Source organism: Ylistrum balloti, unplaced genomic scaffold, assembly GCF_031769215.1.
Source record: "Ylistrum balloti isolate Yb309-2 unplaced genomic scaffold, AGI_CSIRO_Ybal_v1 Utg370032, whole genome shotgun sequence".
In the NCBI taxonomy this organism is placed as follows: Eukaryota; Metazoa; Mollusca; class Bivalvia; order Pectinida; family Pectinidae; genus Ylistrum; species Ylistrum balloti.
The window spans coordinates 859,795-878,259 of NW_026782094.1; the positions used below are offsets into that span (position 1 = coordinate 859,795).

Sequence of the window (18,465 nt, forward strand, 5' to 3'; positions counted from 1 at the left end):
AAGTTACGTAACATTTTAGCAATGACAAGTGAGTTTCTATATGAAAGTCAGTAATGCATTATAAAAACACTTTTTCAATCGCTGTATATCACTTGTCTAGTTTGGTGATTTTATGTTACTCGTTTATCGATTACCCTTAATGTGCGAAACAATCTTATTCCCATTAAAATGCCTTGAATGATTTTCTAATATAAGGCAATACGTCCTCCCCTAGCACCAGTCACGTATCGTCTGAAAAGGGGGTCGGCACATTTGTACGACTGTTGGGGATAGAAGCGGGGCAATGAAACGCCTAAATAGAATTAACATTTCATCCAAATAGGTTTTGAGTATTTCCTTAAAACTAAACTGTGCTAATATCACACACATTACGAAACTTAATGGATCAGGTAGCTTTTGAAATAGGAAAAGATAGAATGTTGTGTGGAAACAATAGCTCTGCTCATCATGTAAATTACACCTTGACTATGATGACGCAATTAGGTAGTCGTGATGGCGTGTGGAGTTTAGGATACAGCGTCAGCCATGCTGTAATTTCAGTACGATTAGGGAACCTATAATCACATTTCAACACAACCTTCCGATTGTTCTGCGTTATTAGAACAATCAAAGTTTAATGCCAAAACCGCAGTTCTAATATCTTTTAATGTTTTCCTATAACACTATCGATTAGAAAAAAGGAAGAAAACACGAGTACGTATGAAGTGAAGGAAATGTTTTAAAGGGATTGGTTAAGATATAAATACGATTACTATGGTTTTGTTTGTTGGAAAAAAAGTAATTAGGAGTATTTTCCAAGTGATTGTGCACGAAATGCTTTAACGTACACTAGTGGATAGATGTTACACTGCCATACCTGAATATATCATTACAATTAGAGGCAAGTTCAATTAGTTCTGTATAGATGATAACATAGTATGGCTACATTGAAATTTTGCTATTCAACATAATGGATAAAATGTGGAAAAATGGCTCTAAACAGTTTTGTTTATAGTGAAAAAAGTACATTAAAGGTATAATTTGTTCCTAAGACAATTACCTGGCGACTTTTTGGTATATAGAGGTGTGCGAGGCGTTACTATTGGACAAGAAAGAACTAGTTTAGGGACCTTGAAATGCAATTATTATAAAGTACAAGATTTTTGTAGTGTTTTCTTAGGCAACGCGTTCGCTAATGGCAAAGGGAAAAATAATGTACTTAAGGAAGAGAAAATGAGAAAAAAGAAAGTTAAACAAAATCTCTGAAGACTTTGATAACTAGGTTAAGCTTTTCAAAATAAGCTTGAATCAAGTGATATTGGAGAAAATTTGGTAAAGCTTATCAGAAAAAGCTTAAGACAACAGCGGGAAGTGCCGAGAACATCGAATGATGATATATATTGTCCAGTAACGTTAATATCTATCTGGAAAGAGTATTCTGTCGATCATAAATGAATCAATATTGACTGTTTTCTTATTTACTCATTAATATGATGAAAGCTTGTACGTATTCGAGAATTGTAATCGTTTTCATGTAAAATAATTTTACATTATAGAAATTGGATTCCATCGGTAATTTAGAATAATGATCTTCATCAAGCAATGTTATCAGGTAAGTGTCAGTAAATAGCTTCATAGATATATGAATATGATGATTTTCATGTTCCTATCACGTCAAAGGTTGTAGACTTTGGACCTGAAGCAAAAAATGACCATTGTTCTAAACAACCGTCTATTTTACACTCAAACTTGTTACATGTTATGAAAATTGAACATGATGTTTATATAGAAACAATATAGATAATAAACTAACTTGTTCAAGATGAATAAAACAGATACATAGTATCAAATTTGTTCATTCATTGCTTGACTGTGAAGTGCGTTTTGGATTTGTAAAGCTAGAGCTGCCCAGATGTGTGTAAGGCACGACAAACTCTTCGACAGATACCTCAATTATTCTCAAAACGATCTCAATAACACCACTTGTAATGTTTACTTCTCTAAGTTAGTTTCATATTCAAAGATTTGTATATCGACAGCTCATAGAAAAGATCTCAGTACAGAGTGTCGAGAGAGGACGATTATGATGAATGATCTCAATGGAAAATATTCGTTTACCTATATCGATGTGAGGTTGAACGTGTTTGGTGTTCGGAAGCATGCCTGGTGTTATTATCCTTGTACATTACAAGAGGTTTTCGTGTTAATATTGTTTACATTTCCTCCACGATCCATCAATTTTGAGTTTGAATTAACACTTTGTCGACTTGTTTGTATCTGTTTTATGTTTGCATTTTTCCAAACAGGTCAAATGTGTCTTCAGCCGCAGAATTGGGGAAATATTTAAATTTCCTACATACATATCATATATTGTTAGTAGAGCATATTTAAATACAAATGTTGAATTAGATACAGTATAGTAAAATAAGGAATTGAAATGCATAAGGAATTGAAATGCATCATACAGCTGTTTCGTCCTTGTGGGACTCGTCATTGATGCTCAGGACCTGCATTTAGAAACTTTTGAGCCGCTTAAGGAAATGAAAAGCGTAGATTTCATACATCTAAGCGTACCATTATTCAGACGAGTTAAAAAGGGACACGTAGATTTTCTTCAGTTGCTTCCTACATATCACTTTAATGTTTTTCAAACACAATATACTTTGTCGTTAGTTCTTTTATTATCATTCCTTGCAGCGTACAATATTGACATTTTCCTTAATAACAAGAATTTCTGGTTATTTTCAAGACGGACTTAGTCTCCAGCAACTTTCTTTTATCATTACAAGGCAATAACATGACAATGGGAAAAAAGGCAAAAAAGTGATATCATAATACTACGTCTAATTCGATTTAACAGCTGTAAGTCTCCATAGCAACCGAAAAATGCAAATTTTGCAAAACATTGCTTAAATCTTTTATTTGACAAAGGCTATGCTGTGATAGAAAACAATGTTTGTGAACAGGTTTTCGATATATAAAAGTCGGGGTCAAAAATCAATTGATTGATTTATATTTGTTTTCAAATATCAAAGAAAAGTTTTCTTCTGAGTCAGCATTCCTATATTTCAAATCTGTGATTTGTTGAATTCTGCACAAAACACTCATAGTTATATTCAAAGGAATTACCCAAACAGCATGGAAACGTTGAAACTGTTGACGCTTAAAACCGATTCACAACGTAAACAGGAAAAATTCTACGTAACGCCATATCAAAGGCTCCATATTGGATAAGTAAATACAGTTATTGGTAACAAAGTGTTTCAAAATAAAAAAGTCTGATTTTAAGTTGTAATATATTGAATTATGTCCTACCTCCGGCCAAACATGAGATTCGTTCATCCTTGATATATTTTCCGCGTAAGTGAACAGCTCCAATAATTTTCTTTAAACATAGATTTCTTTTAATGTACAGCACCCAGGCCTTTCTTTTCACATTTTGTCCCTATTTATTTGCATGGCTGCCTTGATAATTTAATTAAGACAGCGGCACATTTTAGATATCATTGTTTTGACGTTGATTGGTCTCGTTTCCTACATTCATTCACCTTATTCGAATTCATATTTTTTTAATATAGGACTGGTACAGATCAAAGAGGTTAGTTGTAAAGTTGTGTCATTAAAGATGACGCGATCTGACGGGAACTGTACAACACATATGCAGATTAGCTAATAGGGAAACATAAATGTTTTCGTCATGTTCTCAGTTGGAAATATTAAATACTGGGTATGTAAAAGATTGTACACCCCTTACTATATCTCGTGGTTCCGTTTCTATTAATCAAATAGTTATTTTGGGAACATGACATTATTTAGTCCAAGATTTAAGTAAGATTTTTCGACAGAACAGTAGACACTTGGAACATCTGGTCGTTTTCTCCTTCTTATAACTGTTATCCTTGTATTTCCCTTTTTTCATTATTTGTCTTCGTTCCGTTTTATTGATTTTGAGTTCCAATTGGGTTTTCGTACAGACGTCTTTATGGTTTTAATTAAATGTGAAACAACAACAAAAAAAAACAAAAAACAAAAAAAAACAAAAACAAAAAACAAGAATAAAATCAATAAAAAAAATGAATGAATATTTCTGATTTACGTGAACGTTCGATGCTATTTCATTTTGACGCGCCAGTGATATAATACAAGACATGACTGAAATTGTAATGATCCTGTTCAAGTACGGTGTAAGTTTTTTTCAAAATGCTACAGATGAAGAATGATGAAGAATATGGCTATGGCTTCAAGTCGCCACCATGACCTCGTTGGAAACTATTCCATTGTCTTGAGCAATGTGAATATCAGTTAGTTGTGTTGTCGTCGGGATTGATATACAGGTGTAGAAGAGACGCTTACCCTTTCCGAACACCTGATTAATTTTGTGTTTTTTAAAAGCATCATTTTAAGTATTATTCTATCAATATTTTGACCTCTCTTCCTTCATTCTGATCTTTAATTACTTATTTTTATTGTGTGTCTGTTAGCTCTCAAATGTTGTGTTTTTTTTATGTATTTGCAATCGTAAATGGTGTATCTTAGTCCATTGAATTTTTCTTTTTAACAAAGGAAATTGATTGTTTTATTGAGAAGGAAAGTTTCACTACATTGAGGTTTGGATTCAGAGCACCTAGTCTTTTCGATCAATTCTAATTTTCCCAATTTTCCTCCAATATTTCAGATTTAGGCCCCGTCATTACTTAAAGGACGAAGCAGCTCTATGTTGTAGATTTTATCATTATTTCGCTATGCTGTATCTAACTCTAACTTTATATTAAAGGCCATATTCATGCGTGCCGTTTGTGCAATTCCTGATCTCATCCTTTCTCACGAAAGTTACAAACTTCGCGACCTGTTTTTATAAAGTGAACATATAAGTGGTAAGTGAACTTCTACAGCGTACTTATCTCTAAAACAAACATCAATTCAAGCAGTTGCAGAAAGTCAAGAAATAGAATTAATTAAGTTAATCAATTGCGATTGCTTGAATATCGATTTTTGTTGTAATAACGATTTATTTTGAAGACGTGTCAATTTATAATATCTTAATTATTTGTTAAAATCTAAAATATGACTTTTAATTTGAAAATTATGCAGGAATAACGCAAAAGATAAGATATCTATGTTTTACCGTTTAGAGCTGTTGGAGTTATTCTCAGCACGTGTAAGTGATAACGTCATGAACAAGCTTACTTATTTAGAATTAAATGCTTTACTTGTATATGTATTATTTTAATTTGCTTTTCCTATGAAGGGACCATGAGGTCAACCCTAACACAAGACGCAATATAATCAAAACTCCAAAAATTACAAGTATGGAAAAATGACCTGCCGCATAACAAATCATGATGATGAATAAATGTCTATACCTTTATTGATTAGGAAAAACGTGAGAACTGGAATATATTTAGTCATGTTTAAAATCATTCTGGTGATTTCTTGTATAGTTGTCGCAGTATTTGTATTTATCTTTTTGATATGTAATTTGTATTTGAATTGAGGCTGTGAAATTTTCAAATTCATACACTGTAACTTTTCTAGCTTTTTGCCTATGAATGGTGTCAGAATCGATATAATAGATTATTTGGCCCTTTACTTTTTTCCTGTGGCTTGTGAAGTAATGCATTTTTCGAGTACGAATTTTACATGTGATCTATTTCTGAATTAAGGGTATAAATAAGGTAACTGAGATATTGGGATTAACACATATATCTTTATCTCTTAATCACTCAAACTGGAATAGTATAACTTCTTTGTGTCAGAATTACGACTCTAGACTTCTTTGACCGCAATACTTTATCTTGAATTACAAATGTAGATTATTTATCTCAAAGATTTTCACGATCATTTAAACTCACAAATATTGAATGATGTTTATTTTTTTAAGTATCCATCCATCCATCCATCCATCCACATGCATACATACATACACACAACCACACACACACACACACATGCATACATACACACACACAACCACACACACACATACATACATACATACATACATACATACATACATACATACATACATACATACATACAGAAATACAAAAACAGTATTAATGTCGTCATATCATTTGATTGCCTTGTTATTCAATAAACATACCCCTGTATTATATTGCGTATAACACTTGTAATACATCCTGTTGTGACGTCGGCAGATTTGGAAAGTAAGATGGCGTCACACACGGACGGTATTCTGACGTAACAATGTAGGGCATAAATATGAAAACGAAATGCTGAAATGATCAATCATGTGATCAGACTTGCTCAAAGTTATTTCTTTTCACTCATTCAGTAAATCACGTGTGTAAAGGAAACTGGTATAAAATCCTATATCTATGTTAAATTCGTCCCCTTATACAATTCGCTTACATACAATAATGTCAAATACATTGTACTTTCCTTAATCCAAATACATAGCATATGTTAACCATTATTAAATTTATCTTAAATAGAAAATAATCACTTAATTAGGATACATACACATTCCATTACTAGAGATTTCACATGTATTTCAAGTTGTCCTTTGACATATTAATTTTCATAACACAAACAAACTTCTGCTCGCAATAACTCAATATTTCACATCCACGCACATATGAACACACGAACACACTCAACGGAAGCTCGGCTTACAGTGTACAGCGCAAGCGAGTGTGAGCTTATCCCATCACCTTATAAGATGTGTTAGGCTAATTAGCATGCCTCTAATTGCAAATTTGTACTGATGACGGTTTCATGCTTTGTTTTGGTAATTAGAAACACTTCAAGTGTTAATTGTTTCTAGTTTCCGATGGGAATTAAAACATTTTGTAATAAAAGCACTTTTAAGACATTATCTGTTTTCAAATCAAATATCAAAGCTAATTTTTCGATCCATGAAAAACGAGCGTGTTCTGAATTAATCTAATGACTTGAAATACGTGGTTCCGATAATAGTGCTCAACTTGCTGCGCGTGAATCCCCCAGTGGTATTCAGATCCCAGCGACCTGCAATTATGTTATTAAATGGGATAATTGCAAGAAATCAGAGACAATATTGCAATTTCTCGTTTAGAAGCTCTGTCGCATGGCTGACGAACTCTCTACTGCTTTATCTTATCATCATATTATTGATCCGGGTTCGAAAGTCCGCCTCCTACTTCAGCGGATACATTTGTCAGACACGCCCACTCTTCATTAGAATTCCAATGCTAGATTCGAACCAATCAGACAAAAACTATCCTTTTCGAAATTAACTTATCAAAGATAATTCAATTTTGCTGAGATGTTTTGACTTTGAATAATTTGAATGTTTTTATGTATGAGCTGACATAGGAGAAAGAACCAGGATAGTTTTATTTCGAACTTAGACCCGCCATTGAGCTATCTTACCATCAAAGTAGGCAAGATTATCTACCATGTATACGAAGCTAATGGACAACCGTTACGCGTGAACACTATAAATTTTAGATACAAATAACTATGTCGAAAATTCAAAATAAGAAATATCTGTGTTTATCAAAGTGACTATATCTAAAGACGAAATATAACTCTCATCATGGAAGGTCTGACAGAATTCGTCTCGAAATCATTTAGCGACGACAACGAGGATGTAAACAAGCCATCAAAACAGCCAATGACTACAGCGTCAACAACGATAAAATGTGAGGAAAAAATAGTCGTTGATGACAATCAACAGGAAGCGACTGACCTACGTATTGTACATAAGGAAGAGGATCAATCCAAACCATTGCCTTCATGTGACCCGATACCTAAACTGGACAATCTGGACGTCGTTACGGACGGTTCGGACACAGGTAAGAAACCGTGGTCAATCACATACTTTTCTGTCACTCTTACAGTGTAACCCCGTATTGATAACCCCAATCTTCCACTTAGGGAACTATATGTTTATACATGTTTGGTACAAACTATTGGCGATAATTTTTTTTAATCCGTAAATTCTAAATTGGTGGATATGCAAAATAGTAAACACAGCTTTGATTTGCAAATTTGTATGATATATAAGTTGGTAATATAACTACTTGAAAAAGGTGCAAATAAAACCCCTCAAATATTATATGGTCATTTTGTATATACTTATATACATATACTATTGAAGAACAACATTGTTTGTTATGATGTATACATGTAATTCGTTCTTGAAGTATTATTTCCCCATAACATGGGATCAGGTGTAAGGCTGCAAGAGTTTCTAATGTAATGGTAAATTCAATGGTTATTTCTTGAAATATATAGTTTTCCTTAAACGAATGAAAAACAAAATGCCAGTGCAGGGTGGATTACAAGAATTGTAATAAAATGTTTCATGTTACAATATCAAGGAAAATTTCAATATATTCAATTCCAAAATGAACAATTATTTTCATAAATTACCCAAAATATGCAGAATATGTACACGTTTCATATACAGCGAAGGGGGGGAACAACACTTTAGAGCTGGAACTCAAACATTTACAACAACATGTAAAAGTAACGTTTATTTCTAAATATCTTATAGTCAATTTTTTGTCTACTGCTCGTCTAGTTCAGGTAGTCCTAAGATATCTCATGTGGTAAATGAAATTTTAGGAAAACTGAAAGCTTCAGCATTTAACAAATCAGAAAAACAAGCTAAGTTACATGAACATGTATTTGTTGAAAAATGTTAAAACTTTATTGTATTCTACGTTCATCTGATATCCTGATTATCATTGCTCTGCTCATGTTTTTCTCTGTGTTACATCGCAGTGAAAACGTGTACGTTTTCAAAATTACCTCACTCAAAACAAACACAAAAACAAAACATCCTATCTGGTTGTAAACTACGAATACATATCCAATATACTTGCTTACATTTAAAACTTTGTTCCGAGATGTCCGTTTTTCATTTTCGTCCGTATATACTGCTTTTGCAATGTCAAACAAGACAAACTGGGATTTGAAATTCCTAATATTACATCATATTTACAATGTTTCATTGTGGTTCACAACTTTGTTTTTTATTTCATATTTCCTATTTTCTGACAAGATGTTTTATTTCTGTCAGTCATAATTTTCCAAATTATCAAAATACAACTATTCAAAATTACAAAATAAATAATCAAAAAAATAAAACTTTAAAACTACTTGATCAAGTGGCGCCGTATAACGATTTAAAGAAGATGTGATTTTTATTTATTTATTCGGACTTTTTAAATATATATTTAGCTTCATCTTGGTCATATTGTTATAAAAATATATGTACCATAAAATGGACAGATGCAGTATTAGAGTGTGTAATTAAAAAAAATGTTACCTATAAATTCATTGGATCAAGAGGATTTATCAAACGACACTGGTGATACAGCCTTATCTCTGTCGTCAGATCCATGTTATATAATAAACATACAAACAAGACAAAAAAAAACAACCAACGTATAAAAAATAATATCTGTTGAAAACAGAGACAAGTTTCAGAGCTGAGACAGAATTATTAGATGATTATGTACAAAATCTGCTAACGTTTGTGTCGAGCAAAATACAACTTCTACAGTTACAACTGTAAATTTGTGTGCTACCTTTCGATTGGAAAATCAAACGTACACACAAAAACGTGAGCAATGCGACCTTGAAAGCAGATCACATTCCGTCTGGTTTAAAAACAGTAACAGAAAAAAATATCTCAGTGTATTTCGTATTGGTAAGATCAATTTTTGACATTAATTAACAATCATATTTCATTAAATATACCTTACATGCAATATATGTAATATGCAAACTGTCTGTCTTTTAGTTAAAGTGTCTCAAGAGTTTCTGTTGTCTGTCCTTTAGTTAAAGTGTCTCCTGGTTTCTGTTGTCTGTCCTTTAGTTAAAGTGTCTCATGAGTTTCTGTTGTCTGTCCTTTAGTTAAAGTGTCTCATGAGTTTCTGTTGTCTGTCCTTTCATTAAAGTGTCTCATGAGTCTCTGTTGTCTTTCCTTTAGTTAAAGTGTCTCCTGAGTTTCTGTTGTCTGCCCTTTAGTTAAAGTGTCTCTTGAGTTTCTGTTGTCTGTCCTTTTATTTCATGTCTCCTGGTTTCTGTTGTCTGTCCTTTAGTTAAAGTGTCTCCTGGTTTCTGTTGTCTGTCATTTAGTTAAAGCGTCTCATGAGTTTCTGTTGTCTGTCCTTTAGTTGAAGTGTCTCCTGGTTTCTGTTGTCTGTCCTTTAGTTCAAGTGTCTCCTGAGTTTCTGTTGTCTGTCCTTTAGTTAAAGTGTCTCCTGAGATTCTGTTGTCTGTCCTTTAGTGAAAGCGTCTCATGAGTTTGTGTTGTCTGTCCTTTAGTTAAAGTGTCTCCTGAGTTTCTGTTGTCTGTCCTTCGATTAGCGTGTCTCCTGAGTTTCTATTGTCTGTCCTTTTATCTAATGTCTCCTGGTTTCTGTTGCCTGCCCTTTGGTCTGCATTGGTGTCCTTACACTTGGTAAAGGTATTCAGAGTTCGTGTTTGTAATCTTGTATATTCATTATCATTTGGGTAATTTTTGTTCCTCTGATCTTTCGTTTTGCTTTATCTTCCCTAGTCTTAATATTCTCCATTTGTTTTGTCGCTACATAGGTTAATCTATGATAGTACCCACTTCGAGCTGTTACATTTACTTTTAAGTGTTTTGTGGTTAATGTTGCCTTCCTATTTGTTTTGCTGTCAGTGGCGTAGCAAATGTATTTTAGGGTTGTATGCTTTCAAGAGAGGGCCATGGTCGAAGCCCTGGTAGGTGACCTGAGGCCGAAGTAAACTAAAAACAAGAGTAAAAAGAATATCTCGATGGAATTAGATTATATACTCAAGCATACAAACATACGTTATTACTACGTCACGGTCTGTATCCTTGATTTATTTCAGTTGGTTTGGCCGGTTTTTATATTGTTTCCGTGTTAAGGATTTTCGCTTTTGTAGTGTCGTGTTTTCTTTGTGTTATATTTTTATGTCCTGTTGTTGCCATTCTATTTCAGTTGTGGTTTAATGATCGTGATGTTCTTTGTCTATATACGCTTACCATCAAAGCTAACAACCGTTGTTGATTACCAACCAGAATATCTTTTAGACAGTTTGTGAATATTAAATTTTTACACTTAATATAAAACTTATGAATAGCGTCAATTGCCTATCTAATATCAAACAATCACTTTGTTTACAGTATGTATATTTACATATTTATTTGTCTATTAATGTACAATTAATTATATTATCTTAATACACATAATTACGGGTTAATATTTGTGTAATCCCCCTTGTGACTATATGTAGGATCGTACTGTATATACATGATATTCACGTGCATGTTAACGAGTATTTACGAGTTAGTTTTTAAGATCTTCCCGTGCGTGTTTACGAGTATTACATGTAACGGGTAATTATTTATATGATCTACACGTACTTACAAATTGGTCCGTATATATAAGACCTGCACGTGCTTGTTAACGTGTACGTACAAATTGGTACTTATATATGAGACCTGCGCGTGCGTGTTAACGGGTACTTACTATTTAGTATTCATATTATCTACACGTGCCTGCTAAAAATAACATTATCCAGACATGTTCTAAAAGGTTAATTTCTTTATTATTTCTGCGAAAGGTATGTAAGTTATGTGATCAATATAATCAATATCTTATATCCGTTGTTATGCAGTGTAAGATTTATGAAATTCGTGTTTTTACCTCTCTAGTTGCTCGGTGAAGTAAAATATTTCATATTTAATCAAATCTCTTGTGAATGGAGATTGATGTAATATAGAACCCGAGACATGTATACATGTATATACACGAAAGAATGTTTAGTATATATATATATATATATATATATATATATATATATATATATATATATATATATCCAGACATTCATCGGTCTACCGATTAATCTTCATCTTTATTACAGGTTTTTCTATTTCTTCTTCATCTTGTTTGCATCTCACAAACTCAGTGTTGTTCTTTTTTCAATTAAACATATACCGAACGGTTGTTTACAGGAAGACTTACTGTGGCTACGGGGACTGTGGTTTAGTAAAGACAATTTTTGAGCGTGTTTTACACATGTACATCACTAAAGTTAAGTGCTAGCATATCAATCCTTACGCCAGACAATTACAGGGTATTACTTTTAACAAATGTACGCCCCATTTTATGTCGATCAAGTCTCCTTTCCTTGGTGTCAACAATCCTAGATGTTTATATAGTTTTTATCTCCGTGTTATCGCCGTAGTGGTTATTTAGATTAAGATGAGGCGACGGTTTTCTGATCGAAATGGTCGTTACATTTCTTTGTGTACACAGCATAAATCAATGAAGGAAACGCTTGTGTACTATGGTCAGTGTAACTTGTGTGTATCGAGTTAATAACAGGGACATAGCGATGTTGTATGTTTTATTAATTAGGGAACAAAAATCCTTGAAAGCTGAATTTTAAGATAAAACTGTTGACCACAATGTCAAGGAAATATCACAGTTCCCATTTTTACCTAAGTGAACATTTTTATAAATTTGCAATAAAAAATTGAATTTATATGTAATTTGGAAATATCTTATATAATTGTTTGGACAAAAATAAGAATAAAAAAGAATGAAATTAACTAAACACTTGTTCACCTTAATACATTTTTTTAAAAGTTTTGATATCTTTATATACGTTGTTAAGGTCAAACGAACATTCCTGTTATCGCCTGCTTTATTCACCAGCCTGGTTACCGACAAATAGGCTACTACATACTACATACGGGCTTGATCCCCACGACCCGAGAACCACTTGGCGCCCAACTTTTGTGCCCATAATGGGTGGTCATTGTGTTAATATATACATGTTAATGATGAAAACAAATAATTTAGTATATTTGTCAGTAAGGAATATGTGGGCGAAACGTCTCCATTTAAGGGAATTACAAAGCAATTTTTAAAACGAAATAAAGTGAAAGAAAAAATTCAATTGAGCACGAAAATTTCATAGTGTGGGGTATTGATAATCTTAACAGGACAATGCACACAATTTACTGATGCTGTTTCAGAAACAATTTTCAAATTATTCAATATATTATTGGTAATCTATATCAGTGAATGAAAATAGAGACAAAGCACATAATTAACCTGATTAACTTAATTCATAAGTAATCTTTAACCTTACACCGAGATATCTACAAACAAACAAACAAAAAATAAATAAAAATAAAACTTAAATCGACGTTTAGAGAAATTCAGTTCTAAGAATGAAGGTATTGGTAGCTATATATTTATAATCGGTAATTTTCACGCCGTGAGAGAATCACATTTTGATGTACGACATCCGTTGAAGTCATTTTCAATGCACGTCAGAGTGAAACAGACAGTAGAAGTATGTGGTTACTTCAAAGAATGAACCAATACGACGCTTGTTCTAAAAATAAAGTTGTCTGCCTTAACAATAATTTTAATTAGTAATATCTATTAATTAATTTGGTTTATGAAATATTACATAATACTGTACCCTTACTATAATCCTGAATAATTAAATCTAGATAATGATTTGTAAAGACACATGTCTTATTCTTAATAGGATAGTCATTGAAGTGATGATTGGCTGTGAGTCTGGTAATTCACAACATATATATTTTATAAATACTTCACACATATGTGATTGTGTTTTTTTCAGTTATTGATATACAGAAAAAGATGACATTTTTTATGGCAATGTTTTATTTACTCAATGGTATCGATATACGTATTAGCATCCAAATCAATGCTGTTCAAATTACAGTTTTATCAATTAGAATCTTTCTGGTGGTATGGTATACACAGTGGTTGATTTAAGTGTTACAAATAATAAACAGACTAAATATAGTAGATATGATAAACACTTAAATACACTTTCGAAATTTCAAAGTCAACTTTTCTGAAAGAGAATGTTGTTAGGGATGCAATATATGACTTTCCAAACCGGCAACAAATTACATTGTACACTAATTCAGATTTAGCTCCAGTGAATTATCTCCATATTTAAGATGATACTGAAATAAATAATTTCGTTATTTATCAAACATTCCTTTTCTCTTTTCTATACTTTTATTTTAGAAAGTGGACGACAGAGTGTGGTATCGGCTGAAATATCAGTACCATTTGAATTATCTAAAAGTCACTGAAATCATTTTTTATGAGTTCTGTTTTCAAGAACAAAGAAGGTTTATGTAGCGGCGATAAAAAAACCCGCTGAGTTGAGGAGAAATTATTGTGTATAGACTATCCAAGTAGCAACTGGTCAAATACAGAATATTATAGGATTTGTCAGAGGCGGTCATCTTGATGACGTCTGTACATATCTATTAAAATCAAGTATTATCAAGATTTAAATATACATACAAAATATGTATTGTTAAGCAAGTATCACGATAATAGGATATGAATTTTCAAAGACAAAAACAAAATGCGATGGTAGAAATTATACCAAACAAAAATCCTCTTTTTCTATAAACAGTCAACTTTGAACTGGTATGGAATATAATACATAGCTTCTGGATGATAGGTAGTTTTGATAGTAAGTTCTCTCGACTAGCATTCTACGTCTTCCTAAAATGATGATGATGACCTTTTTGATCGGATAGTGATCTTGATCCGAATACAGATATACTCATGAATCGCTAATACGTTGTTATGACAACCTTTCGCTAGTAAAACAATGACGGCCTTTTTATGTTAAGACCAATGAACGACGTTACATTAGAGAAATTCGTGAAAACAACAGTACATTATGACATCTCATTCCCCGGCGAAAAGAACGATGAAGACGATTTTTCATTGGCGTGCTCTGATGATTTTTCCCCGTTCAAGGCAAGACTAATTAGTTGTCGGTAATTCACATCGTCTCGTTTTATAGTCAGGTCCCACGGTCTTATCTCTAGTATAGACATGGAAAACAAGCATACTATCCTCTAACTATCACACTTCAAAGGATGATGTTTAAACGTTCAGATAGGCACACTGTCATTTTCAATTTATACCTGTATGGTCATTATGTAAAAGTCACTACCGTTTCATTATACTGTAATAACGGCAGTTAGAACATGTACTCCACGGGGAATGGCATAGAGACAGAAATGATAGCTGGGGAGTTGACAAACGGATGATCCCTCAAGATGTAGACTTTAAAACTAGATCTACTTTTAGTCTTTTTTCAAAAAAAGTGTGGAACTAGATGAAACAGATTTCACCTATATGCGGGATCATTGCGACAACATACGTAAACGAAATATTTCGTAGTCTAACTTTTTTTTTTGTTGAAATGTTTTGAATTATCATTGTCTTGGTGATCTTTCAACATACCCGATGGTTAACAATAGTTTGATGGATATATTCAGCATTACATCCACAAAACACTTGTGACACTTCAGACTCGCCTGTTCAATATCCTGCTCATTTTCGTTCTTTTAATGAACATGTAATATTTCCTAATTGTTTCAGTTATCTCGTGTTTTTTGTGCTGTTGGTATATTGGCAATATTTTGACACTGTATAAGACACATGTTATTGTATTGTTTTTTTACTTAGTATGCTGTATTCTCCCTGATATATTCCAATCAATGTCATTTAGCCATGGTTATTGATATTTACATGTTTATCACTATATTTGTGTAATATTCTTTTAGATAAAGTAGAGAATTTTTTATCAATTGTATCCGAGGGATTGCAACTGTATGTATCTATTTGGACTCCTTCGTATTTAGTTTACATATCGTTAACATATTTACGGTTTTATCCAATTTCTATGTGTTCAGTTAATTACTTGGTTGCGTCCAGGTATGTCTAGTCGTGTCCAGTTTCTGTGAACCGCCCAGGCATTATTAATGAAATAAAATTTTAAAAAATCATGTCATATACATGTGTTTATTACGGAAAAACAATCATAGGAATACTACCCAGTACCTGATCGATAATTTGATTTCTGTTCATTTGTAAACAAACAACAAGAAAATAACAACATGTGAAATCTCCACTACAGCAAGAACACTATTGTCCTCACAAATGGGCATGTGAATTCGTGCCTGAGTGATATCTGTGTTATATCAGTAATCAGCAATATTCTACCATAATCCATTGTGCTATAACTACAAGATGTTGTTAATCGTTCATTAGGGGACATGTTCTTCACGTGCTTTTGTAACAAGATACAAATATATCTTGTTATATTGTCCGTCTATTTCCGGTTCCATTATATGCATAATGTTCCCCGATAAATTGTTCTCTCTAATGAACGTAAACGTAAATATTTTGAACTAAGAAACACAATTGCATTAGAATACAAAAATAAATGTTCTTTGTTCGATTTTCCTGTTGAATCACACACAAACATGCAAATTAAACTCCTAGCTACTGCAATGATAAGACAGAATATCTATATTCAAACAAATATAAATTAAATGTATTCAACATAATGGTAGTTTAATTTCTACGTGAGTTGGAGTCAGTGAAACTAACAACTTTAACCTGTTTTATTTGCTCACGTATTTCACTATAGTAGGTTTACAGATTTCTAAGGGGAGATAATCTTTTCAAATGTTTGATGCTAAATTTTAAATAAAAGGGATCATGTTTGATCCAGATTTGCAGAAATAAACTGAAAAATGAAAAATATTCAAATAATTACCACATCATTAAATGATATACCATAGTGATAATTTTAGCAGAACATATTTGTTTTTCATACTTTGCTGTTATCGGCATGCTGCTGTCTGCTGCAAAATGGCCAGCGAAACCAAGAATATCCACTAAGCGATTGTGATACAGAATTCATTCTTGAGGAAGGTCTTTATGCCTACAAAAGAAAAGTTACGATAGACACCCTCACAAGTTATAAGATGGCGGTTAAGATATGTGCGAGATTACTGTAGAACTCAGGCAAGATGTCACTCTTCCGCGCCACTGTCAGGGCCTTTACATATATTGTAACATATTGAAACATAGATAATAGACACGATGGGATCAATTTTGCTTTGTTGTTGTGATTTCTTCTCTTTTCATTTTTGTTTGTTTTGAAAACAAACCATCTTAACTGAAACACAAGCACTGAATCTTGATTTGAATTGAGCTGGGACAAATTCTACATAAACTGCTTCGAACAAAGCAAGATACAGGTTTTAATTGTGTCATATAGTTGCAATGCAAGGAAAAACATATAAAGTACACATACACATTAAATGTTCTGCTCGTTGGCATTAACAGCAGCTTTACTTCTTCTAAACGTAATTGTGTTTAACACATCTAATAAATGAAATTACTAAGCTGTAAAGAAATGGTTATCCGGACCATAACCTCTATGATTCCGTCTCTTTGGTATTAAACATTATAACAAGATGTACTATGTCAGACAAACATTGTGGCGACCTAGGTTTCACATTGTTATAAAATGTATTACATTACTGAAATGTTGTTCACAGAATTTCCAAGAAAAAACATCGATTGTTGAGGAGGAGGGGGAAAGTTCTTTATTTTTGGCACTTCGGTAAAAGGTAGTGTTAGACAGCAAATACACCCAGGACAACTGTAATTCTGACATCAGAGTATCCCTGAACATCGATTCCAGACAGGAGAGTTTTGTAACAGATGTCTGTATCTACTAGTAGTTTATAGATCACGTGTGAATTCTCTACCAGACTCCATGTCTTAAGTTCATCTATCACGGTCACTGCTATGTGCATGTCATTGTCACGTGGTTAATGTGTGTTCAATGTACTCTGACATTTGTATGATTTATCGTTTCGTTTCGTTTTTTCGTTGCGTTTCGTTTCTTATAAATGTTTTAGTGCGGTGAATATTCATTCACATTGAGAACAACCTAAACATATTTGTATATTAGCGTAGTATGCCGAGTCAGTGACAATGACTTTGAAAAAAGACAAAAGACTAAAAGTAATGTAGGTAGTGTAGCGCCTAATTAGACTGTATGTAAAACTATTTTGTAATTATTTTTTATATCTTGTAATTAGGCAAACCTTTCAGTTTTATCACAGCATCCTCAGTTTAATTTATTGCTGTCCCCTTTATCAACACAGCTTAATTACAAAACCTAGTTATTACTTAGCTTGACTCGATATGTAATTATCAGCTGTAACAATTACATGCTTTCAGATAAAAAATTAGGGTTTTATTAACTTTATTGTGAAAAATAAACACCTTAATTTCTTAAGACCTAACCGTAAGTTAAAAATGAACATTCTGATTTTCTAATGTATTTCATTGTTTTAATGGTGTTTGGTTAATAAAAGATTAAAGGATATTTCTGTAAAACACTTAAAAAGGTGGCACAATCAGAAGATTCCAACTGCTTTTGCCGATATCACGTCCGCGAAAGCTTAATTTACCAGCAACAACTGGACGTGTTTAATGCGTGTTACTTTGCCTGCTGGTTCCTTTGTTGTATACCTTGTTCTCATTTGAGAGCCTGACAATACATACTTGGATTGACCAAGGCTTACAAGACGGGTGTCGTCGATGAAGCAGAAGACGCTTATTCTTCCAGAACACCTGAAAT

General features: G+C 32.8%; 1 protein-coding gene across 1 annotated transcript in view; it reads left to right on the forward strand.

Annotated features, from left to right (window-relative positions):
- The first annotated feature begins 7,519 nt into the window (after nt 1-7,519).
- The window catches only part of LOC132548906 (short stature homeobox protein 2-like), a 33,385-nt gene continuing 22,439 nt past the window's right edge, over nt 7,520-18,465 (forward strand). Inside the window, exon 1 of the mRNA XM_060212806.1 lies at nt 7,520-7,778. Within this exon, the coding sequence (XP_060068789.1) occupies nt 7,520-7,778 (259 nt within the window). The remainder of the gene's footprint in view (nt 7,779-18,465) is intronic.